The sequence below is a fragment of the Eumetopias jubatus genome, unplaced genomic scaffold (genome assembly GCF_037043125.1).
Source record: "Eumetopias jubatus isolate StellerSeaLion01/CBP00866 unplaced genomic scaffold, mEumJub1_p1.0 scaffold_1, whole genome shotgun sequence".
NCBI lineage: Eukaryota > Metazoa > Chordata > Mammalia > Carnivora > Otariidae > Eumetopias > Eumetopias jubatus.
The window spans coordinates 210,301,378-210,324,933 of NW_028274807.1; the positions used below are offsets into that span (position 1 = coordinate 210,301,378).

Consider the following 23,556-nt stretch of genomic DNA (forward strand, 5'->3'; position numbering starts at 1 on the left):
GAAGGAGGAGACGCCCCAGGGCGCTTAGCGCCTGCAGCTCAGCCCAGATGGCTGAGGTCAGGCCAGCCTAGCCCTGACCTAGTAACCGTTTCCTTTGTGGCCGAGAAGAAATGGGCTGCAACCTCACTTTGTGGACTGAAACCGCAGAGGAGGTTCCTGTGGTGGGATCTCCCCTCCCACATCGGAAACTTCTCCTGCTGGGTTTTGGGGGCAAACCCTGTGGCTTCTGAGCTCTGGCCCTGACCTGTCTCCTCTGCCTGCCTGCTGCGGGCCCATTCACCCCGGTTGCCCGAGACTCTCCCATGCATCTTCTGTACCCTCGCATGGTTTTGTCTTAATGTGACCTTCTTTTAACTTAATTACCTCCTTAAGCACCCGATCTCCAACTACAGTCTCATTCTGAGTTACTGGGGGGAGGCTTCAACATATGAATTTGGGGTGACATAATTCAGTCTGTAAAAGGAAGTGAGTCCGAGAAGGAAAGGCAGCCAGTAAGGGGGAGGGTGTTTAAGGCAGGTTAGCCCCAGAGGCAACTGGGGGTTCGGTCCCACTGAGGACCTCTGGGAGATAGCATGGGACACGCACCTCGGTCATCCCCCACCTGCAGGCAAGGGAGCTGGGGTGTTTATCTTCCACCCCCATCGGCTGAAGGCTACTTCCAGGGGGAGCTAATTCTTAGACACTTCTCCCTGGTTCTGTGCAGCCTCCAGAGAAAACTCTCCAACAAAGGTATCTAGATGTTGGAGTAGTGTTTGCCAGGATCTCAACAGCAAGGTCCACGTCTACCATGTTCCTATTCATCCCTCAGCCTTCAGTGTCACCTCCACAGTCAGCCTGCCCTGATTTCCCCACCCTTTTTACGTGCTCATCAAACCCAGGCCTGAGTGCTTAATCCTGTGCAAAAGTTGTCCTCACGGTCACATCAAGTGGTAAAGGGCCTCTTCTCTAAGTCTCGGTTTCCTGGTCTGCGAAATGGGCATGCCAGACCAGTGAAAGAATGATGCTGGGCTAACTTCACAGCACAGGGCTGAACCTGGCCTGGAGCTGCCTGGATGGGATCCCAGGTCAATCCTGCCATCCACTGCAGAGTTCCCGGTTTTCATCTCAAAAGTGGATGAATCCAAACCAAAAACCAAACCAAAAACACCCTGTGTACTCCAGTCAGATAAATGCCCTGGTTTCCTGAATGTCTCTCCACTGGGTTTCTGCTCATTCTGTTCCCACTGCCTGCAAGGCTGTTCACCTGCCTGCTGCCAATGCAGCCTTTAGGTCTCAGCTTCAATGCCCGCTTCTCTGAGACGCCCTCTGGCTGGGTCAGGCGTGGCCTCGGGGCTCCCCCAGTGCCCGGGAGTCCCCATGATGGCCTGATTACTGGGTCGTCATCATCTGCAGTCCTGCTGGTGGGCTCCAAAACTCCACAACACCCCTAAACTCCCTCCCGCTGCCCCTTTGTGTCAGCCCCTCCCCCCCAGCCCCAGCCCAACGCTGATCGGCTCTCCCACACTAGAGTTTTGTCTTTCTGAGAATGTTCTATACATGGACTCATACAATATGTAGCCTTTTGAGTCTGGCCTCCTTCACTGAGCAGCATAAAGCATTTGAGCCTAAAGCTTTGTGGCCTCTATCAATAGTTTGTTCCTTTTTGTTACTGAAGAATATTCCATTGTACCCACGGATGCCGGTTTGTTCCACTTTCTCCCATTGAAGGACAGCTGGGTTGTTGCCAGCTATTGGTAATCATGAATAAAGCTTCTATAAATAATCATGTACAGGTTTTTATGTGAGCATAAATTTTCACTTGTATTTTATTATTTAAAGGTTTTATTTTTAAGTCTTCTACACCCAACATGGGGCTCGAACCCACAACCCTGAGATCAAGAATCGTGTGCTCCACCCCTACGGAGCCAGCCAGGCGCTCCCCAAATTTTCATTTTTATTTTTACTTTTTAAATATTTTTTAAAGATTTTATTTATTTATTTGAGAGAGAAAGAGAGAGAGAATGGGGAGGGGGCAGAGAGGGAGGTGAGAGGAAGAGGGAGAGACTCTCAAGCCGACTCCATGCTGAGCTCGGAGCCCGATGCAGGGCTTGATCCCATACCCTGAGATCATGACTTGAGCTGAAACCAAGCGCTGGATGCTCGACTGACTGAGCCACCCAGGTGCCTCTAAATTTAAATATGTGGCAGTGGGATTGTTGGGTCATATAGTGGCTGCGTGGTTAGTGTTTTAAGAGCCACCAAACTTTTCCAGAATGGCTGCACCATTTGGCAGCGCCACCAGCAGAGTCTGAGACGTCCAGTTTCTCTGCATCCTTGTCAGCATTTGGTATTGTTGGTATTTGTAGTTTAGTTGTTCTCATAAAAGTGAAACAAAAGTCTTTTAAGGCTGGCGCCGAGTGGGAGTGCAGGATTCGAACCCGAGCTTCTGAGCGTCTAACCTCCTTTTCTTGGCACAGCTGCTTTCCGAAGATAAAGGAAGAGTCTGGGCTGAGACAATCTGGTCCATCTAGAAGACGGAGCTTTGTCAGAGTCATTGCCACCAACATTGTTCAAGAGGTTGTGCTAAGGAGGAAATGTGCTAACGAGGTGGGGGAGCAAGGTTTGGGTGCAAGAGGGGGCTCTGGGTTCAAACCCATTGTCCCCCACTTGTCAACTGGGTCGCCGGAACTTTGCAGAGCCCTGGTTGTGTCATCTGGTGCATGCATCTCGGAGGTCCCTTGTCACAGAGGCGAGATGTCCCCTGGAGCCCTGGGCAGTCAGGGAGAAAGTTCTGGCAGAGTTCGTCCTAAGGGGACGAGTCCCCCACAGGGGACTCACACTTGTGCTTCGATGGTGGAAGAGATGGCACAGGAAATTAGGGCAGAGAAAAAGTCCTTTAGGGGCCAGTCCAGGGGAAACCAGACAGCCTGAGGGCTCTGGGGACTTGGGACAGCTTGCTCAGCCTCGGAGTCCCCAACTACTAAAGGGATCAAGAATATGAGCCCATCCTGCAGCTGGAATAATGATGGATATGATGCAAAAGTGTCCCTCCCTGGAATTTTTTTTTTCTGATAACCTTCCCGGAATATTATTTAGCAAGAAAAAGATATGAGGTCTCAAACCACAAAAAGACAGGGAGGAGGCTTAAATGCATGTGACTAAGTGGAAGAAGCCAGACTGAAAAGACCATGTATTCTATGATTCCAGCCATGTGACATTCTGGAAAAAGCAAAACTATGGAGACACTAAAAAGATCAGCGGTTGCAGGGGTGGGGAGGGATGAGCTGCAGAGCACAGAGGATTTTCAGGGCAGTTGGAACCATTCTGTATGATACTGTTATGGTGGATACGTGTCATTCTGTCAATCCAGACCCAGAGATTGTACAACACACAGGGTGTGTCCTAATGGGGACTACGGACTTCAGTGAATAATGACTTATCAGTTATAACAAACGTCCCTCACTAAAGCGAGATGTTAGTAATAGAGGAAACTGGGTGGGGCGTGGGGAATATATGGAAACTGTACTATCCGCTCAGTTTTCTGTGAACTGAAACCGTTTTTGTTTGTCGTTTTTTTTAAGATTTTATTTATTTATTTATTTGAGAGAGTGAGAGTGAGAGAAAGCATGAGAGGGAGGAGGGTCAGAGGGAGAAGCCGACTCGCTGCTGAGCAGGGAGCCCGAAGGGGAACCCGATCCGAGACTCCAGGACCACAACCTGAGCCGAAGGCAGTCGCCCAACCAACTGAGCCACCCAGGCGCCCTTGAAACCGCTTTTAAAAATAAAATCTATTGAGGCGCCTGAGTGGCTCAGTCGGTTAAACGGTTGAGGTCATTATCGGGCCCCATATAGGGCTCTATGTTGGGCGTGGAGCCTGTGTGAGATTCTCTCTCACCCTCTCCCTCTGCTCCTCCCCTCCAATAAAATAAATAATAAATAAATAAATAAATAAATAAGTCTATTAGTTTAAAAAAAGGAAAGTGTCTTTCCTGCCCTCTATTCTGGCCCCACCTGTTTCTTGGAATTTTTTGAAAAGAATATCTAGAAAATCAAGTAAAGATGGACATATACATTTTTCCCTAATATTTGACACCAAACGCGGCCTTCTATACACCCTGATCTACACCTTGCTTTTCTTATTCCAGGCCATTCCATGCGCTGCATAGATGCCCTCCTCATTGTTTCTTTTATTGAAAGAGAATTCTTCCTCTTTGCACAGCTGTGCAGTAGTATTCCGCTGTGCATGGGCAGTGAAGCCAGCCCTTTGTGGGTCGTTATTTCCACCCTTGGCTGTTTGGTCAACCCTGTTTAGTCACGAATGTCTTCATCATTTTCCATGTAAAGACTAGATTTCTAGAAAGGGACCTGCTGAGTCTAAGGGTTCGCAGGATTGTAGTTTTGAAATATCCAGCCGATTTGTCCTCCATTCGACATTTACTTAAAGACACCTCTGCCAGTGATGGATGGGAGAGTTGGCTCTTCCTGAAATAAACCCCAGGGTGTCCCTGCCATGCTCTGTGCCCCTCCATAGCTCCCCACTGCCCAAAGGGCTATGCCTGGGCTCCCACTGGGAGGCCTTGGAAACCCACCACCCTCTCCCCCTTGCCCTCCACACAGGTGACTTCTACTTCTCTCAGTCTCTGCTCTGCTGGTCCCTCTGCCTGGAACTCCCTCCCTCCCTAACTCAGTCTGGCCAACACCCACTTGACATCCCTTCCAGCACGGACATCACCTCCTTCCAGAAGTCCCCCAGGCCTGGCAATGCTGCTGGAGCAAATGAATGGATGAAGGAATGAGGTGGGAAAGGGGAGGGGGCAGGCTTATGGAGCAGCCGAGGGGGTCTATAGGCCATAGGGAGGAGCATGGCTCCCTCCTGGGGCAATGGGGAGCCAGAGCAGACTTTGAGCAGAGGACAGGCATGTTGAAAAAGTTCTCTTATTTGCAGGGGCACCTTTTTGTGCCGTGGGCCCTTATTAGCAGAAGTTTGTAAGTTAAAAAAATCAAACACCTACGATGGTGAAGGAAACCCATTAGAAACCCATCACATTCGATACTGTTATCAAAATCAGTTTTAATTGTGATGGAATGTGGGCATCTTTCTTAATACATTAAATAAGATGGCCCAGGGCACCTCCAACGACTGTCATCAGTAGAAGCAGGGGGAGCGTGAGTGATGCAAGTTTTTCCTTCTAAGGAAGAGCTCCTGAATTCTACTTGCAAACCCCTTGGGTGTCTGGGGACCCCGGTGAAAACCCCCCAGATGCTGGGATGTGGTAAGAGCACCCGGAAGGTAAGCAAACTTCACAGAGGTGTCACTAAGAGGGACAGAAGTGATTTGCAGGGATGATGGACAAGCATCCAGACAGACAAGCATCCGGTGGCTGGGCCATCTGTTCAAAGAAAAACAGGAAGACTGCACTCTGCCCCTCTGGCCTCTCTGGGCCCAGGCTTTGTCTTTGTGACTTTAACTCCCAAAGGCAGGCCGGGAGCCCCTGAGTCAGCTTCCAGCTTCCTTCCCAGCTCCGGAAGCAGCAGGAAAAACAGCCTGGCAAGGCGGCGTCACCCAGGTTCTGTGCTCTCCTGACAACACTTCATGGTTCCCCATCACAGCCCCACAGGGCCAGCTCTGAGAGTAACAACCCATTTCAGAGATGAGGAGACAGAGGGCCAGAGAGGCCCCAGGTCACCCAGCCTGGCTGTGGCCAAGCTGGGACAGGAATTCAGGTCTCTTTGGATGCTAAGTCCTGCCTGTGGCCATTCCTGCTCTGAGTTCACCACCTACCTCAAGACACCTACTCATTCATTCATTCCTCATTCGTTCATCAAGTGATTCACCAAGTTGCCAAAATCATCTGAAGATCCAGGGGAGAGATTTCCCTAAACACAACAGACCCAGTTTCGTGTTTTACGACTCAAATGTGTGCTTTGAGGTGGGTGGCTGCTTCTCTCAGCCTCAGTTTCCTGCACTATAGGTTGATGACCTGGGGTGATGAGACCACCCCACCCCCATGGGGGGGTGGGGTTAGTTGGAGCCTGCACACAGCAGGTGCTCAAGAGATGCCTGTTGAACAGATGGCCTTTGCATCCTGCTCCCACCACCCGGCCTTATCTGCACACTACCCCCACCCCACTTACCTCTCCCTGTGGCAGGAGGGTTCCTTGCCTGTGGGCAGGAGGGCTGAGGGCAGGGCAAGGGCCTGAGCGGGCCGATCCTGCCATTCCTGGCATCGGCACCAGGAGGCAGTGGGTGCCCATTCAGCTTTCCTCTACCTGCCCCCAGCACCCCTCCCTCAGCTGGGGAAGCTGAGACATTGATCCTCCTGCCATCAGGCTGGCTTCTCCCACCACATTGATGATGGACATAGTAGGCACTAGGGGACAGGGAGGTATCATTCATTCTCTTATTGAGCACCTACTATATGCATAGCCCTATGCCAGGCATTGGGGACACAGCCATGAATAAGGCAGAGAAAAATCCTTGCCCTCATGGAGCTGACATTTGAGTGGGAGAGATGAACACCAGGCAGTTACAACTGGGGTAATCGGGGCTGTGATGGGGAACCCCAGGGGTTGGAGGCAGGAGGACCCAGGGGAGCCCCTGAGCTGGCTTGAGCAGGGAAGGGAGGGGGTCAAGGAAGGCCTCCAAGAAGCATGAGACCTAAGAACGAATAGAAGTTCGTTCAGGTAAAGAGCAGGAGAACCAGCGTTCTGGGCTGAGGGTACAACCTGTGCCAAGGGTTGGAGGCAGCCGCCCCCTGCCCCCACATAGACAGGCAAGCACGCAATAATGCTGCACGGACGCAGACGGTGAGGTTCTGGAACAAGCACTGAGCAGCAACTCAAGGGAACGGAGGAGAGAGAGACCGGAAATAGATATTCATGGAGTGGCCAACTATGTGCCAGGTGCTGGGGACCTCAGGGAGACGGGTAACCGGCCGTTAGACACAGTGCGACTGTAGTTGTAATCGGGGATGCCCAGGCAGCTGTAGGAGGCAGAGATGGCCAAGCTGAGATTTACGGGGTGGAGAAGGGTCAGAGGAGGAGTGAGTGGAACAGCATTCTAGGCGGTGGGAACAGCAGGGGGCACTGGTGTACAGAGGGCTGATCTTCAGCTCCGCTCCGTCACTCACAGGGAGGGAGGTTCAGCCCCTGGCCGGCTCCTCAGCCCCATCCCCACCCAGGCCAGCCATCTCCCACCTGGACCAGGACAGTCCCTTCCTCCCTGGTACACAGGCGCTGTCCCCATACCCTACAGTCTGTTCCTCATCACAGCCAGACGAGGCTAAAGTCCCTGCCAAGCTTGGCCTCTGTTTGAGCAGCTGCCAGGGTCACCTCGCCCCGCCTGGCTGAGTCAGGACTGGCGTGGCCTGAAGAGGAGCTTCCTCACCAATCAGGTCTGGTAGGCACCGGGGCAGGCAGCAGGCTCCAGGTGGCTGGGGCAGGGCCTTTCCTTGGAGGCATCTTTGAAGCAGCCTTTCCACCCAGACGGGGCTCGGAGTCACCGGGCTCGCAGCCCCCACCGGCTCCTGGGTGGAACCAACTCCCACAAGGGCCTGGAGCTTGGTGCTCCCGAGCGAGGTCTGTGCCTCGTGCTGGGACCGGCCACAAGCCCTCCATGGAGCAGATGAGGAGATGGAGACTCAGAGAGGTGGAGAGATCGACCCTGGGTCCCACAGCCTGGCCTGGCCTGGGACTCTGGGTATTTGGAAACACAAATTTCAGGGTCAGGCTCCCTTGGTGACAAATCTGGGATCACAGATGGACTCTGGCTCGCCGGGTGAAACTGGGCAAGTCGTTCTGCCTCTCTGGGCTTCAGTTTTCTCATCTGCAAAAGTGGGGTGGTGATGGCACCCACAAGTGGGAAGGGGGACAGCACATGTGAAGAGGGAGCTGTGCTCTAGGGCTCAGGGGACACTGAGGAGGTGGGCAGCTGGAGTGGAGGGGGAGGGGAGGGGAGGGGAGGTGGATCATGCAGGGCCTTGGGGGCCTTGGGGAGGACTTTGGCTTTTACCCTGAATGAGGTGGGAACCAGGGAGGATTCTCAGGAGAGGAGGGGCCTGACCTGATTCAGGTGTTCCCAGGCCTTTTCTGGACACTAAAGGAAGAACAAACTGGAGGGGTGAGGTCAGGAGCCATGAGACCAGGTATGATGGGGTCTGGGCTGGAACGAGGCAGAGCGGAGGGCAGAAATCCAGAAATCTTTGCTCGTCTCCATGTTTCTTGCCCAGCCGGGCTCCCAGGAGCCCAAAGGTGAGGCAGGGACTTTAGCCCAGGAGGCTGCTGGTTGGGGTGAGGGTGACATGGGGTGGGGCACAGCAGAGTGATGGGCGGGGTTATACCTGGCGGCTCCCAGGTCAAAGTGGCTGGACCACTCAGGCAAGTGCAAATGCGTGGGCTGCTGACAGATACACATGTCACATGCCAGGCTGGGAACAGCCCTGCTGTGCCCTTAAGAGCTTGGGGCTGAGTGGCAGGATATGAGGGCTCCCCGCCACCCCCGGCCCTGCCCCGAAATCCAAGCCTCCCTTCTCTGGCCTCAGGATCTGATACTGATCCACTTGCCTAGTTAGGGCAAGTTCTTCCGCTTCTCTGGGCCTCAGTTTCCTCACGTGTAAAAGGGAGGATAAGGCTAACACCCATACATGGGAAAAAGAGTAGCATGTGCAAAGCCCTAAGGTAGAGCCGTGCCCTCGTATCATTCAGCCCCCAATTCTGCCCGGGACATTTTCTGACCAGGGCTGGAAAGGCCATCAGGCGGAGGAACCTGCCCGTGCAAAGGCTTGGGGATGAGCAAGGGGTTGGCACATCCAGAGCATGAGTGGGGGCTGGAGAATTCTCGAAGACTGCCGCTTCACTGGAGCTGGGAGAGGAACCACTGGGGAGAGATTTGAGACCACAAGTAAACCGAGACATCCCCACATCCTCCTTCCAGTGGGTGGAGGCAGCCGGGCCAGTCCAGCCTCCTGGACTGGCTCACTCAGGCCCCAGTCACATGGCCCCGCATCTCAGAGCCCAGCTGGACCCCTCTGCTTCCCTTGTCCTGGACTGGGGCACATCCCACAGTGGCCTCAGAGACCCCTGTGATCACTCAGGCCTGGGCAAACGTCTGAGCGCCTCCGTGCCTCAGTCTACGCATCTGTAAAATGGGGAAGCGATCGTTCCTTCTGCACCTGTGAATTGCAGGGCCATGCTTCATAAACGCTTGAGATTATACTTATTAGGGATTATTGTGCGGATTAATCAGAGGGCAGAAAGAGCATCCCTCGGAGTCTGACATCCCCAGCTTCGGTCCCGGCGCCTCTCCTCTCCTGCCCCCTTCAGAGCCTCAGTTTCCCCACCCCAGACCCGAGGGGCGCGCGGAGGCGGCCAGGGGCCCCAGCGCCCCTCCGGCCGGCAGGGGCAGCACGGAGCCGCCCCGCACACCCGGAAGGGCCCCGCCTCCGGCCCCGGCCCCGCCCAGCCCGGGCAGCCCAGAACCGGGAGGCGGTGGCGGCGGCGATCACGGCGGGGACGGTGCGCGCGGCGGCAGCGGCGGGAGGCGCGCGGCGCCATGGCGGCCGCCGAGCGGCGCGCCTTCGCGCACAAGATCAACAGGTAGCGCGGCCGCCGGGCCCCTCCCGGGCCGCCCGCACGTGTCCGAGCCCCGCCCCGGGGCGGCCCGGCCCTCCCCGGCCCCGGCGTCCCCGATTCAAGCCCCTTCCGCCCGGGCCGGCTCCGGCCCGCTTCCTCCGGCGGGGGCCGGGGGCGGCGGGAGGCGGGGAGGGCGGCCGGGGTCCCCGCTGGGGCCGCGGCGGGGCTGCGAGTGCGACGGCGGCTGAGCCGAGGTCCGCCCTGGGCGCCGGGGGGTGGGGTGGGGGGGACGCGTGGGGGCGTGTCCGGGGGCCTTCCCGGAGGCGGCGGCGCAGGGAGAGCGGGGACCGGGAGCCCTCCGCGTCCCTCGCCATCCCCCGGTCCTTCCCGGGTCCCCGAGCCCGAGGGCGTGGGAGCGGGAGGGGCCTTCGCGACCCACCCTCTTTCCTGGCGCGGGGCTGGGATGCTCCTGGAACCGGGATGTGGGAACAGGGATGGTGCTCTTGGAGGCCTTTGAGGCCCCTCGGGAAGTTTCCCGTGCTGTTCCCCCACTGCCAGGGTCCCGTGCCCAGCTGTCTGGGGAGCAGGAGACAGCTGTGGATGCCCTCCCCACCCCCCAGCCCTGCTTCAGGCTCTCCCAGCGGCGACTGGACGCGCTGGAGATGGATGGGTGATTGAATGGAGGGAGTGGGGGCTGGGGACCCAACCAGCTGGTGGGCAGACGGGGGAGGGGACAGGCGCCAGGCGGCTGGGGGATCCATTTCCGTGGCCACTGGAGATTGTAAGAGACTCAGCCCGGTTGGGAGAGGTCAGACTAGGGCTGAAGAGCCTCAGCCCCCTCTTTGCCTCCCTGGCCAGTCAGAGTCTGCCCAGGGGTCCTCTCTACAGGGGACCTGTGCTGGCCATGCCCAAGTGAAAGAGCGCCCTGTGGGTCCAGCGCTGGCCTGTTGGAGACACAAGAAAAGGTCCCACCCTTGGTGGCAGATACAATGGGATAGACAGAGCAGTAGCACAATAAAGTAGATTATGTATTAATGATAAGTGCCAGTGCTATGGGGACACACGAGGCAGGGAAAGGAGATGGGGACGATGGGGGCCATTTTAGATATGAGAAGCACATCAGGAAGTCCGGGATGATAAGGTGACACTTGAGCAAAGTTCTGAAGGAGGTGAAGGAGGCATCCATGCCCATATGTGGGGGAAAAGCAATCCAAACACAGGGAAAGGCAAGTGCAAAGGCCCTGAGGCAGGAGGAAGCATAGTGTATTTACAGGTCATCTGAGGAGGCCAGCCAGTCTGGAGCAGAGTGAGGAAGGGGACAGTGGGAGCAGATCGTGTGGGGTCTTGTGGGTTGTGGGGAGGACCTTAACTTGTATCCTGTGAGGTGGGAGCCATGAAGAGTTCTGAACATACGGATGTGACCATGTGTCTGGAGCATAGTGGTCAGGCAATTTTTATGTTCTGTTATCTTTATGTTCCCGAATTGCCTCTCTGTCTTGGACCTTTGGCTTCTCTGAACGCATTTCTTTGCCACTCGGTCTCTGTGTTCTTGGGTCCTGGCTTCCACTCCAGTAAAAAAGAGAGGTCCTGGGTCCTGCCCTGGGGAACGGATGCTACAGAGCCCAGGGTAAGAAGAGCAGAGAATGATCCTGGGGCCCCAGTGAACCACAAGCAAAAGGCTCAAGTCTTCTAGCCATCCTCTGCCAGGGCCTCCAGAGCAGCCTAGTAGACACCCAGGTGTCTACATGCTCAGATCTGGGCCTATATTCATCTATTCATTCAGTCATTCATTCCACAATGCCATATTGACCCAAAAGTTAAACAGTCCCCCAGTTTCCTAATAAACAGATTCTTTAAAAGAAACAAAGATTTGGGGGGACAACTTAAAACTACAAACTTTTTTTTTAAAGATTTTATTTATTTATTTGAGAGAGAGAATGAGAGATAGGGAGCTCGATAGGGAAGAGGGTCAGAGGGAGAAGCAGACTCCCCGCTGAGCAGGGAGCCCAATGTGGGACTCGATCCCGGGACTCCAGGATCATGACCTGAGCCGAAGGCAGTCGCCCAACCAACTGAGCCACCCAGGTGTCCTAAAACTACAAACTCTTATAAAAGTAAATAACATGGACAAACATTACTGTATGCAATATAACTTGTTCATTTTTTCACTTATACTGTTTAAAATAAAACACAGTATGGAATGGTGATAATGGCCAGTGCCTATAATATGTTTATGGCTGGCTGGTCCCCAGCGGGAATGCCATTTGTCACCAGAGCCCGGTGACATAGGTATAACCATAGAAAGCCGGACTCACAGTGGTTAGGTCACTGTCGAGTGTCTCTTGTGGGGAAGTGAGCCCAGGAGTGTGTGGCCCCAGACTTCAGAACAATCTCAGAAACCGTGTCTCTTTCTGCCCCCCACATATCCCCCATTCTTCCAGGTATCTGATAGCGGCATCTTCATTCGGCCCCCCAGCTGTCTCCTGCGGGGCAGGTGGCATTTCTCACTCAAGGAAATAGTGATTTCGTTGGAGGCGTGGGAGGGCAAAGAGACATGTATTGACCAAATTCCAAAGGTGCCTCTGGGATTTCAAGGAAATGTCTCCCTCCCACCCCTGTCCCCAAATACAGCTGCAAACGTGAGCACACACACGTATTATTATTTTCTACCTTTAAAAAAATGGTGACATCTGACATGCATCTAGAAAAATGCAAAGTTTAAATAGTAGTTAATTATAGAACCAACGCCAGGGGTGCGCCTGGCCGCCTCAGTCAGTGGAGCATGGGACTCTTGATCTCGGGGTCATGGGTTCGAGCCCCACATTGGGGGTAGAGATTACTTTTTAAAAAATTAAAAAGCAGGGCTATCCAGGTGGCTCAGCCGGTTAAGTGTCTGCCTTCCACTCAGGTCATGATCCGGGGGTCCTGGGATCAAGCCCGGCATCGGCATCGGGCTCCCTGCTCAGTGGGGAGTCTGTTTCTCCCTCTCCCTCTGCCCCTCCCCCTCCCCCTGCTCGTGCGCTCTCTCTGTCTCAAATAAATAAATAAAATCCTAAAAAAAATGAAAACACAAAACAACAAGACAATAAATACCAGGGGAAAAAGTCACTGGGGTTAAAGGCAGAGATGAAGGCAGTCTCTATCTCCTGGGCCACCCGACCTAGCCGCCCCTCCTGATCTGCACCCAGTTCCGTCCCCCAGGGAACTGCCATGCTGATGGCAGCTGCCCTCACTTCCTCACTTGCGTTATGGTTTCTCCAGCCGGGCTGGTTCCCTGTGTGCCACGGGTTACTTTTGCCTGCTTAGAACATCTTATCGACGGAATCACGTGGGGTGTCGAGGCTTGTGTGTCCAGAGTCTCTCACCTGACATGATGTCAGGAGGAGGAGGGCTCGTCTATGCTGTCACCTGTGGGCGGGTGCATCCTTTTTCATTGCTGCATACTATTCCTCCCGCCCGCGTGCAGTCTCTGTCTTGGGTCAAAAAACCTGTGTGTCTTTTCACTTTGGGGTTGTCATTACCGGGGCTGCCGTGAACATTCTCAGCCTCCTGAGTGTCTACACCTCTGCGTGGAATTGCTGGATTGGCTTATCTTCAACTTTGCTTGATCGTTGCAGATGGTTGTCTAAAGGGGTTCCCCCAGCAGCAGATGAGAGTTCCTGTCGCTGGCAGGCAGATCATTTGTCTTTTAAATGTTCTGCCAGTCCAGGAGGGCTGGGCTGGGGTATAAAGAGGCATCTCTTTATGGGTTTATATGCATTCATAGCCTTCCCTCACTTTTTTACCCAAGTGGGAACACAGAGCGTCAGAGGCTTATGCCATTCTCGTTTCTGGTTTTATAGTCCTCCCCTGTGGGGATAGATTTCTGTTAATCCGACCAGCGCTGGGGTGAGGTCCACAGTCTCACATGAATTCCCACTGATGCCACTGCTTTATCTTTCCCCTCTGAGTGTCTCTGTGGCATCATGTAGGATTGTTGACTTTCACCTTAGGAGGATTTGTCTCAGCAGTAGCTGTAACCCACCCCCTGATCTTTGCAGTTTCTCTCATTGCAATCCTGAGGTCACTTCCTGAGGAAAACCAGTATATTCAGCTCAACATGTTGCCTCCTTTTAAAAGATGTGCTCTGTGGGGGTGTCTGAAGCAGATCTGATGTGGGCATGAGAAAGAGAGAGGAATTGGGGATGACTCCCAGGCGTGGGTCCTGAGCATCCCCAGAGCTGCCCTTAGGGAGACAGGGAGGATGGCAGGAGGGCAGGTTATGGTCAGGCTGCATGCCTGCAAGACCCCACGTGGGCATGCAAAGGAGGCAGGTGCCACACAGGATGGACCCAAGGATTGTCCTTGTTTGGGTGGTCCTGAAACCTGGAGGCTGGATGGGACCACTGTGGGGGGGGGGCGGCGGTGAGCGTGGACATGGGACAGGCAGGTTTTGGAGCCCCTGTTTTTGGCCCTGTTTCCCATCATGGGCAACGTGGAACACCACGTGCTGGGGGGCACAGACTCTGACTTCTGGCCCAAAGGGATGTGATTCTTGGCACCTACCACACTCGGCTCTCTAACCCCAGATGCCTCCCGACCCGCCCTGTTCCGAGGCTCACTCCTCGTCTGGCCCAGCATAAAAAGCAAGGCCAGAAATTCCAGTTTCCCAGGATCCTTTTAAGGCAACTTAGTGACAGCAAGCCTTAATTGAGCACTTACTGTGTGCCGAGCCTTATACTCAGAACAGTTCGATAAGGTGTGGGTACTGTATTGAGCCCAGAGGTCCACAGAGGGGATGATGCTCATCCGTGCTTGCCCAGGCCCAAGTGCAGAGCCCTGGGGCACAGGAAAGTGGCTCCCATGGCCACAGTGTTGAGGACCTGGCCTTTTCCCACTCAGGGGCCATCTCTCCAAGGCCAAAGACAAAAGGAAGTGGGAGTCCTGGCCATCCCCCCTCCCCTCTCCCTGCTCTGTTGGTGCCCTGGTCCCGGCATTTTCATAAATCATCCCCCAAGACCCTGTGTGCCCAGGCTTCCAGAGGAGGTGGCCCCAACTTTGGGAATTTGAGGACAAATAGCTCATTTGGAACACCCTTTGGATTTCCTAGAAGGTCCTCCGTCAGCTCCCTCCACACCCCCAAACAATAGAAGCAAGACTCTGGGACAGTTGAGAGAGAAAGTAAATAGAATACAGAGGCAGAGGAGTGAGGCTGAGGTCTCAACTGGAGGCCCCCATGGTGGGTCAGGGTCAGGGTCAAGTTTTGTTTGACCTATACGGATTTGAATTCAGAGGCTTCCAGATGACCCCCGTTGGCCCCAGTCTCCCCCACCCCCGCCTGTCTTCCCTGAGCCCACTGCACACATTCGTCTCATCGGTGGTCCATGGTTTGTGATCAGCATAGTACTTCTGGGGGGGGGTTACGGCTTTTCATTATGAAAACTTCCAAGCACAAAAGTGGAAAATGGGAGTGAGGCCCAAATACCCAGGCAATTGCCTTCTCAATTTTAGGAGGGATTGAGGCCCAGAGGCTCCTGGGTGGCTCAGTTGTTAAGCGTCAGCCTTTAGCTCAGGTCATGATCTCAGGGTCCTGGGATCGAGCCCCGCGTCGGGCTCTCTGCTCAGCAGGGAGTCTGCTTCTCCCTCTCCCACTCCCCCTGCTTGTGTTCCCTCTCTCGCTGTGTCTCTCTTTGTCAAATAAATAAAATCTTAAAAATAATAATAATAATAATAATAATAAATTTTTAAAAAAGAGAGATTGAGGCCCAGAAAGGGTATCCCATCTGCCCAGAGCCACACAGCTAAAATATCTGGGGCTTCTCCTAACTCACGGTGGATTTAGGGAAGTTGGACCAGGAGGGAAATGGGGAGGGATCCATTCCCCTCAAGAAAAATTTATTGAGTACCTACTGTGTGGGGGGCTGGTGCTGGGGCCTCCATGGGGACCACACAGCCCTATTCCTGCCTTCATAGAGACCCTGGGAAGCAGGAGTCTCCATGCTTGGAGCACAGAGCCCAGCCACAGGGTCTTGGCACTTGCTGTACCCTTTGCCTGGAATCCTCTTCCTCAGATAACTGTGCAGCTCTCTCTCCTTCCCCTCCTTCCAAGCTCAGCTGAAGGAATTGAGTGCCTGGGGGTACCAAGTCCCAGATTCCTGTGCTGGCCCCCTCCCCTGTGGGTCTTGCTCCTTCACCCTCCTCCTCCCTGACTTGGAAGGCCAGCACAGGTGCAGGTGGCCCAGGAAGGCCATAGCCCAGATCTTGGTTACTGGGAGTGCTCTGTGAGTCATGCTGTTCTCTTAACACACGCTCAGATGGGTGAACTGAGGCTCAGAGGCAGGAGTGACTTGTCCAAAGCCCCATAGCAAGGATGGGACAGGGTGGGCGGAGGTCCCCCAGATGAGGAAGCCAAGGCCGGGAACCAGGGGGCTGGCCAGCCAGGACTCACACCCATTGCTGGGCATCAGGGATAAAGAAGGATCTGTGACCCTCATGCCCTGCCGGGAGCAAATCCTTCCATCTGTGCATGACTGGCGGGGGGTGGGGGTGGTGTTGGAAGGGCCCCAGGCCCAGCTTGGGGGGTCCTGGGGCCTCTGTATCAACCACAACCCTGGGGCCCTGAGGCTGAAATCTACAGATTCTGAAGCCTAGGATCTCCTGGTCCGTGGCCTGGGTTTTCCCTTCCACAGCCTGGATTTTCCTCTCAGAGAATGAATTCATTGGCCTGAAGTGGAGTTCCCAGGGCCACATTGCCCAAGTTGTCATGTCCTCAGTGGCCCCTTCCCTGCCTCTGCAGGACAGTGGCTGCGGAGGTGCGGAAGCAGGTGTCCCGGGAGCGCAGTGGCTCTCCCCACTCCAGCAGGCGCAGCAGCAGCTTTCTGGGGGTATGTGTTTGGGAGGTACTCCCCTCCAGGACCCTGCTCTCTAGCAGATGTGGGGTTCCCCTCTGCCCGGGCCTGGTCCCACCCACCCCTCCCTCCCACTGGTGCCCTGTCCTGGGTGGGGCTGTCCCCGCTCCTCTTTCCCTGCGGGTGGGGAGGGTAGTCCCCTCTCTGCAGCTGCTGAGGGGTTTGTGGGGGCAGCGCTGTGGGTGGTCAGCCTGATGCCGCCCCACCTCCTGCTGCCGGGACCACCCAGATTGGGGGGGTGGGGATGGGAGGTACTTCCAGCTGCAGCGGAGAGGGAGTGGGACCTGAGGAATTGTCTTTCTCTTTCTTTGCTGCAGCCAGCTTGCCTTTCCTTCCAGCATAACCCTGCCCCTCCAGGCACAGGGGTGTGATTTCCTGCCTGGAAAGAGGGGCGGGGCAGGCCATGCTGGGATGGGGGTAGAGAGTCTGAGGTCACTGTCCTCCCTGGCTTCTCACAGCTCCAGCACCCTCCATGGCTCCCACTGCCCTCTTACTTGAGCCCAAGCCCGCGCCCCTCCCCCCCGCGCCCCACCCCGCTTCCTCAGCCCCAGGGCAGGGCCCACAGCCACCTTGCTCCAACCCAGGTCCCACTGACTGAAGTCATTGAGCCCCTGGACTTCGAGGATGTACTCCTGAGCCGGCCACCAGACGCCGAGCCCGGGCCCCTCCGGGACCTGGCTGAGTTTCCAGCCGACGACCTGGAGCTTCTGCTACAGCCCCGGGAATGCCGGACCACAGAGCCCGGGATCCCTGAGGATGGGTGGGTTCAGCCCCACGCCCTCATTGTCTGTAACTCCGGACTGCCTCCGTGCCTGCCCCTCATCCACACCCCCCTTCCATCAGGCTCCCCACAGCCCCAAGTTCAACTCCTGGCTTGGCTGTGTGACCTTGGGCAAGTTACCCTCCCTCTCTGAGCTTCCGTCTCCACATCTCCAAAATGGGCAGAAGGGCAGGACCTACCTCAGGCCACTGGACAGATGAACACTGTGCCCTGCCTCTGTTTACCCTGATTTTATTTTGTGCAGAAAGCTGGATGCCCAGGTGAGGGCCGCGGTGGAGATGTATACAGAGGATTGGATCATTGCTCACAGGAGGTGGGTCCGGCTCGGGGGCATCTCCGGGCAGAGGGTCAAGAGGCCAGGTCTGAGCCCATTGGGCCAGTCCTCCTGCTTATCTGCCCACTGTGCTGCAGGGGCAGCTGGACTTCTCTGGTGGATCACAGGGAGGGTGGAAGGCCTGGCAGGCATCACATGGACCTGTGGGTGTGCCTTCATCCCTGCTACCCACCCAGCCCTGCCTCCTCCTAGGTACCAGCATCTGAGTGCGGCATATAGCCCCATCACCACGGAGACGCAGCGAGAACGGCAGAAGGACCTCACCCGCCAGGTCTTTGAGCAGGACACTTCTGGGGATGAGAGGTCCGGCCCAGAGGACTCGGTGAGGGAGCCCCGGCCATGCGTCACCATAGGGGTGTGTGGGCTCTGGCCCCAGCTCTCGGTCACATGTGACGGGAAGAGACCCAAATGACCTTGAACCCAAAAGGAAATGTCAGCCCCGTGAGTTAAAAGTTAAGAGTCATGATTATGAACATTTATTAAGTGCTTAGTGTATACTAAAGGCTTTATACTTGTCCTCATCTTTCATCCTGGGAGGCAAGGCCACAGCCATTTTGCAGATAAAGAAACTGAGGCATAGCAAGGTGATTAGAGGAGCTTCACTGGCCCACTGGGTCCTGAGCCAGTATTCACCAGGCTCATGCCCACGATAATCCTACCAAGAATTACTGATATCGCTTCCATTGTTACTATTTTTAGATGTAGATGAGGCTCCTGAGGCCTTTTGAGCTGGGTTCGGGGACACAGGGTCAGAGAGCTGAGTGGGGGTTTGAACCAGGGTGGTCTGCCTCTGACCATATAGCTGAGTCCGGGAGGTCGGGCGGGTTACCCTGAGCCAGCGACAGTCCCCTTGGGAACTCTCCCTCCCCTGTTGACAGTGAGCAAGGCCCCAGGGAAGGTTCTCACTGGCCCAGCCCACACATGTCCTTACCTTGACCCCAGGAGGAGCCTCCCCCAACGGTGGTAAAGGAGGGGCACCCTTCCCGGCAGAAAGTTCTAGAAAGAGGCTCAGCAAAGCCTCAAAGTGACCCTTGTAGCGGTGACCCCACCCCCACCCCCTGGGCCTCAGCTTTCCCATCTACGAATTGGGCATGGGAACAGTCTCACGGGAGCGGGATTGAAAGTGCATCCAGCGGGCGCTCCGTGTTTGTGCCTCCTCACCGGCAGGATGACCCCCGGCACTCCTCAGGCTCCCCAGAGGACACCCCGCGGAGCAGCGGTGCCTCCGGCATCTTTGACCTGAGGAACTTGGCAGCTGATTCACTGCTGCCGTGGCTGCTGGAGCGCACAGCCCCTGAGGATGTGGACCGGCGGAACGAGGCCTCGAGGCGGCAGCACCGACCCCGCGCCCTGCTGGCGCTCTACCCGGCACCTGATGAGGTGGGAGCCCCCAAACCCGCCGCAGCCCTGAGGCCCACACCCACGCACCCGACCCTATATGGTATCCCACCAACACTCGCTCGGGGCCTACTATACACCCTGGGGTTTTTTGTTTCGTTTTTGTTTTTGGGGGGTTTAAAAAAATATTTATTAGAGAGAGAGAAAGAGAGAGAGAGAGACAGTGCGGGCATAGGGGGAGGGCAGAGGAAGAGGGAGAGACAATCTGGAGCCGACTCCCGCTGAGCGCAGAGTCCATCCCATAACCCGAAATCAAGAGTCAGAGGCTCAACCTACTGAGACACCCAGGTGCCCCTGGACACCCTGTTTTTTTATTCAATTCCTTTTATTGGATGTCAACTACATGCTGTTATATTTATCCCGGCAGCATTTATTGGATACCTACCATATACTCCTATCGTCTTTCAACCAATACTTAATGTATGCTTGTGTATAGTCTTCTCCTTAATTCAAACAGAATTTTTTTTTTGCCCCTCCCCAATTCAAACAGAATTTAATCAACTGATATTTATTGAGCACCTCCTATATATGCCTATATTGACCCAAGCAACATTTGTTGGGCACCTAGTGTATACCCTGTGTTTTTATTCAGTGGCTTTTGTTTTATATATACTCCTATATTTATCCACCCAGCATTTATTGGGCACCTATTATATACTTCTCTATTCAGCCGATGTTAATTATATGCCTATTGTATAATCCTTTATGTAGCAACTCGTATGTCTTGAGTACTTATGTTAACCCTACCAACTTTGTTTTTAAGTAATGTCTATGCCCAACATGGAGCTTGAACACACAACTCTGAGATCAAGAATTGAGGGCTCTACCAACTGAGCCAGCCAGGTGCCCCTACCCAACCAACTTTTATTGGGAACCTGGTGTATACACCTCTGTTTTCATTCAGCCATTTATTGAGTGCTTACTTTATACTCCTATGTTTATTCAATAAGTACTTACCTGGGGCCTAGTATATATCCCTCTGTATGTCCAGTCAGCATTAATCAAATGTTTTTTGTAGACATCTATGTTTATCTAACCACCTCTTGGTAGGTCCCTACTGTATGCCTCCGTATTTATTTGACCAACATGTATGGCAGGCCTTGGAGGTACAACATGAACAGGATAGACTCAGTCCCTGCCCTCAGAGTTCACAGTGTAGTGGGGGAGAGACCCTCCTCCCAAGAAATCTCAACCCAGGCCAAGTGGTGCTGTGATGAGTTGCCGGATATTGGCCCTCACATGGCCCTCTCTGTCCCGGCCATGTGGCCCTTTGCAATAGGGTACGGTGAACACCTGGACAGGGAGTCTGCTCAGGCCTCAGGGGTCAGGGAAGGCTTCCTGGAGGAAGTGCTGGCTCTGGATGAGGAGGGGACAAGGAAGGGCATCCAGGCAGGGGGAATAAAAGGAACTGCAAGAAACTTTAGTCAGGCTGGGGGTAGAGCTGGTCTCAAGCCACGCATTCCAAGCCCTTCTTAAAGGACGTGTCCCAGCTGCCTTCCCTGGCTCTTGGCAGGACGAGGCTGTGGAACGCTGCAGCCGCCCCGAGCCGCCCCGTGAACACTTTGGACAGAGGATCCTGGTCAAGTGTCTGTCACTGAAGTGAGTGTGCTGACCCACCCCCTCCCTTCAGACGTGCGAGGCCCCATGTAGGTTCCGGTGCGCGCACACATGGTGCCCACTGCCCAAACTGGGCCATGACTGTGTGCAGCCCTGAGACCCATGAGGAGGTCCGGGCACTTTTAGATGGGAAATAAGACTTCCTTTTCTCGTTCTTCAAAGCCACCAGGCCTTAAGCACCCACTATATGCCAGGCTCCGTTCTCAGCCCTTCACACGCATTACCCCTAATCTTGTGGGATAGGCGTGGGTTGGGGGGAAAACCGAGGCACAGAGTGGCAGTCATTGTGCCTGAGATCACATGACTTGTGAGGCCAGAGTCTGGCTCTCGCTCTGCTGGGACCCAGGCTGGCGGGGGCGCTGGGGACCCGGACCTAGCTTCCAGCTGACCGAGGCTCCCTCCACATCAGTCCCTGGGAGCAGCCAGAAGTGCGTGGGAATGAAGCTGAACAGGATGTGGCCTTGGACCTAAGCCCAGCCCTGCCCCTCCCCACCCTGAGTTCCTGCCTGGATGGGGGCAGGAAAGGGAGGTCCTGGTCTGGCCTGAGGCCCAGGTGGGCTGCCTGCCCCAAGCACTAGGGCTGGGAACCAGCTCTATGAGTATCCAGTCATTCAGCAAACATTCATTGAGCACCTACTGTGTACAGGACATGTAACCATGGGATGACCACACAGGGCTCTCTAGGTGGGGGGACATGGTACACCCAAAGGCTGGGAGATGTCTGGAGGGGAGAAAATGAGGCCAAGAGGTGGGCAGGGATGGACCATGCAGGATTTTGTTCTCAGCACACTGGGGAGCCTCAAACTGTAAGTTTTAAGATGCTTCCTTAGACTCGCATGATGAGTGGGAGCCAGCAGGGCAGAGTAAGACAGGGAGGTGGTTATAGGGACTGTTCAGGGGAGTGACGATGGGCCTGAGCCCAGGGTGGCAAAGGGCACCCCAGAAAGGGGGGACAGGGAAGCCCAGGAGTTGAGAACTTCAGGATGGGGGGCACTGTTGTGCCAAAAGCTTCCTCTGTATCAACTGAACAAGGGCCGTAGTTTCAGGGGAAGGGCTCTGCGTGAGTTATGGGGCCGGGGTTGGGGGCAGGATCTCAGTGGCTCAGTTTCCCCTTTTGCAAAATGGGACAGGCTTTTCCTACAAGCCCTTAAGTAGCGATTCTTGATGGACCAATGGAAATTAGTCCCCGCCAGCACCATAATGCACCAAGTCTGGGCTGGGTCTCAAGAGGGAGTGGGGTGTGTGGGTGGTGGGAGTGTTAGGGACAGCCTCTGCCAGAGTCTTCCCATTCACTGTAGGTTTGAGATCGAAATTGAGCCCATCTTTGGCATCTTGGCCCTGTATGATGTGCGGGAGAAAAAGAAGGTAGGAGCCTCTTTCTTCCCTTTCCTACCCCAACCTTCATCCTTGTTGCAGGGCAGTGGGCTTCCTGGAGGTGGTGGCCCAGCTGCCTTTCATGTCCCCAGATCTCAGAAAACTTCTACTTTGACCTGAACTCGGACTCCATGAAGGGGCTGCTGCGGGCCCATGGCACCCACCCCGCCATCTCCACCCTGGCCCGCTCTGCCATCTTCTCCGTGACCTACCCTTCACCTGACATCTTCCTGGTCATCAAGGTGCCTGCTGGGGCTGGGTCAGGGGGTGATAATGGTAAACGCCGGAGGGTGGTCCCTGCTTTCATGGAAGAGGATGGCCAGGTCACCAAGAAGGGTGATCAAGTCTCTTGTGGGGGAAGCACAGGCAGCTGGGTAGCCCAGAGGAGGCTCCTGACCCAACCCAGGTGGGGAGAAATCACGGAGGGCTTCTGTGGAGAGGTGACTGCTAAGCCAAGACCCATGAGTGGGCAGCCTGACACGTGCAGATGGACATTTAGAATGTTTTTTAAGTTGAGAGTTTTTCGGTTTATTAGGGGAGAAAGACCTAGTTGGCACATTTGTGTGAGATTTTCTGTTTCTAGGAGTGGGCTCAAATTTCCTTTGCCAAGACGTTCAGTTAGGTTTTACGCTAATGACACTAATTGAGCACCTACAGGCAGGCACTGCTCACGGTCAGTCAGACTACACGGGGATTCCCACCTTTAACCTCACAGCAGCCTCAGGGGGTGGGGGTTGCTGTGGCCTCCATTTTACGGTTGGGGAAACTGAGGTACAGAATGGGTTAGGGACCTATTTAGGCTCCCACAGCCCCCAAGTGGTCAGGATTGGCGTCCGGCCATGCTTGGAGTGGCCTCTTTGTATATTAACAAAAATATCAATGTAGAGAAAATATGGAGACTTGGGTTTGGAGTGGGTTCAAAGGGTAGGGGAGAGGGCAGCTGACCGGGCACGCCAACTGCAAGTGCTCAATCCGGAGGACAGTGGGAGCCATGGGAGGTGTTGGAGCGAGAGCCCTAGCTGGATGGAGTGTCTGAGGACCTACGAGGGCGCCCAGCGATTGGAAATGGGGTGGGAGGTTGGGGTCCGGACAGGGCCTCACTGGCCCTGCCTGCCCCTCAGCTGGAGAAAGTATTGCAGCAGGGGGACATCAGCGAGTGCTGCGAGCCCTACATGGTGATGAAGGAGGTGGACACGGCCAAGGTAAGCCTGTGGAGGCCGAGCGGGGTGGTGAAGGGGTCACCGGGCAGGGCAGATCCCGGATTCAGTAGGCCTGGGGCACTGAGCTTGTGGGGTGTGTTGGGGGGTCTCCCCACAGAACAAAGAGAAGCTGGAGAAGCTGCGCCTGGCGGCCGAGCAGTTCTGCACCCGCCTGGGCCGCTACCGCATGCCCTTCGCCTGGACCGCGGTCCACCTGGCCAACATCGTGAGCAGCGCGGGGCAGTCGGACCGCGACTCGGACTCCGAGGGCGGTGAGGAGGCGGGGCTGCCTGGCCAGGGGCGGGGCTACTGGGAGGGGAAGGGGCGCCCTCTGCTGGCCGGACTTGGTACAAGGTCGAGTCGGCCTGTCTCTCTGGCCCTCCCCGCCTCCCTTTCATCTCTGCCCCCTCCATCTCC

General features: G+C 55.2%; 1 protein-coding gene across 1 annotated transcript in view; it reads left to right on the forward strand.

The window, feature by feature from the left end:
• Positions 1-9,521: 9,521 nt before the first annotated feature.
• Positions 9,522-23,556, forward strand: part of DOCK6 (dedicator of cytokinesis 6) — a 41,308-nt gene continuing 27,273 nt past the window's right edge. Inside the window, exons 1-11 of the mRNA XM_028088732.2 lie at positions 9,522-9,573; positions 16,325-16,412; positions 17,021-17,196; positions 17,462-17,530; positions 17,744-17,873; positions 18,719-18,931; positions 20,463-20,548; positions 21,865-21,931; positions 22,033-22,182; positions 23,062-23,142; positions 23,258-23,411. Coding sequence (XP_027944533.1) covers positions 9,530-9,573; positions 16,325-16,412; positions 17,021-17,196; positions 17,462-17,530; positions 17,744-17,873; positions 18,719-18,931; positions 20,463-20,548; positions 21,865-21,931; positions 22,033-22,182; positions 23,062-23,142; positions 23,258-23,411 — 1,258 coding nt within the window. The 5' untranslated portion in view covers positions 9,522-9,529. The remainder of the gene's footprint in view (positions 9,574-16,324; positions 16,413-17,020; positions 17,197-17,461; positions 17,531-17,743; positions 17,874-18,718; positions 18,932-20,462; positions 20,549-21,864; positions 21,932-22,032; positions 22,183-23,061; positions 23,143-23,257; positions 23,412-23,556) is intronic.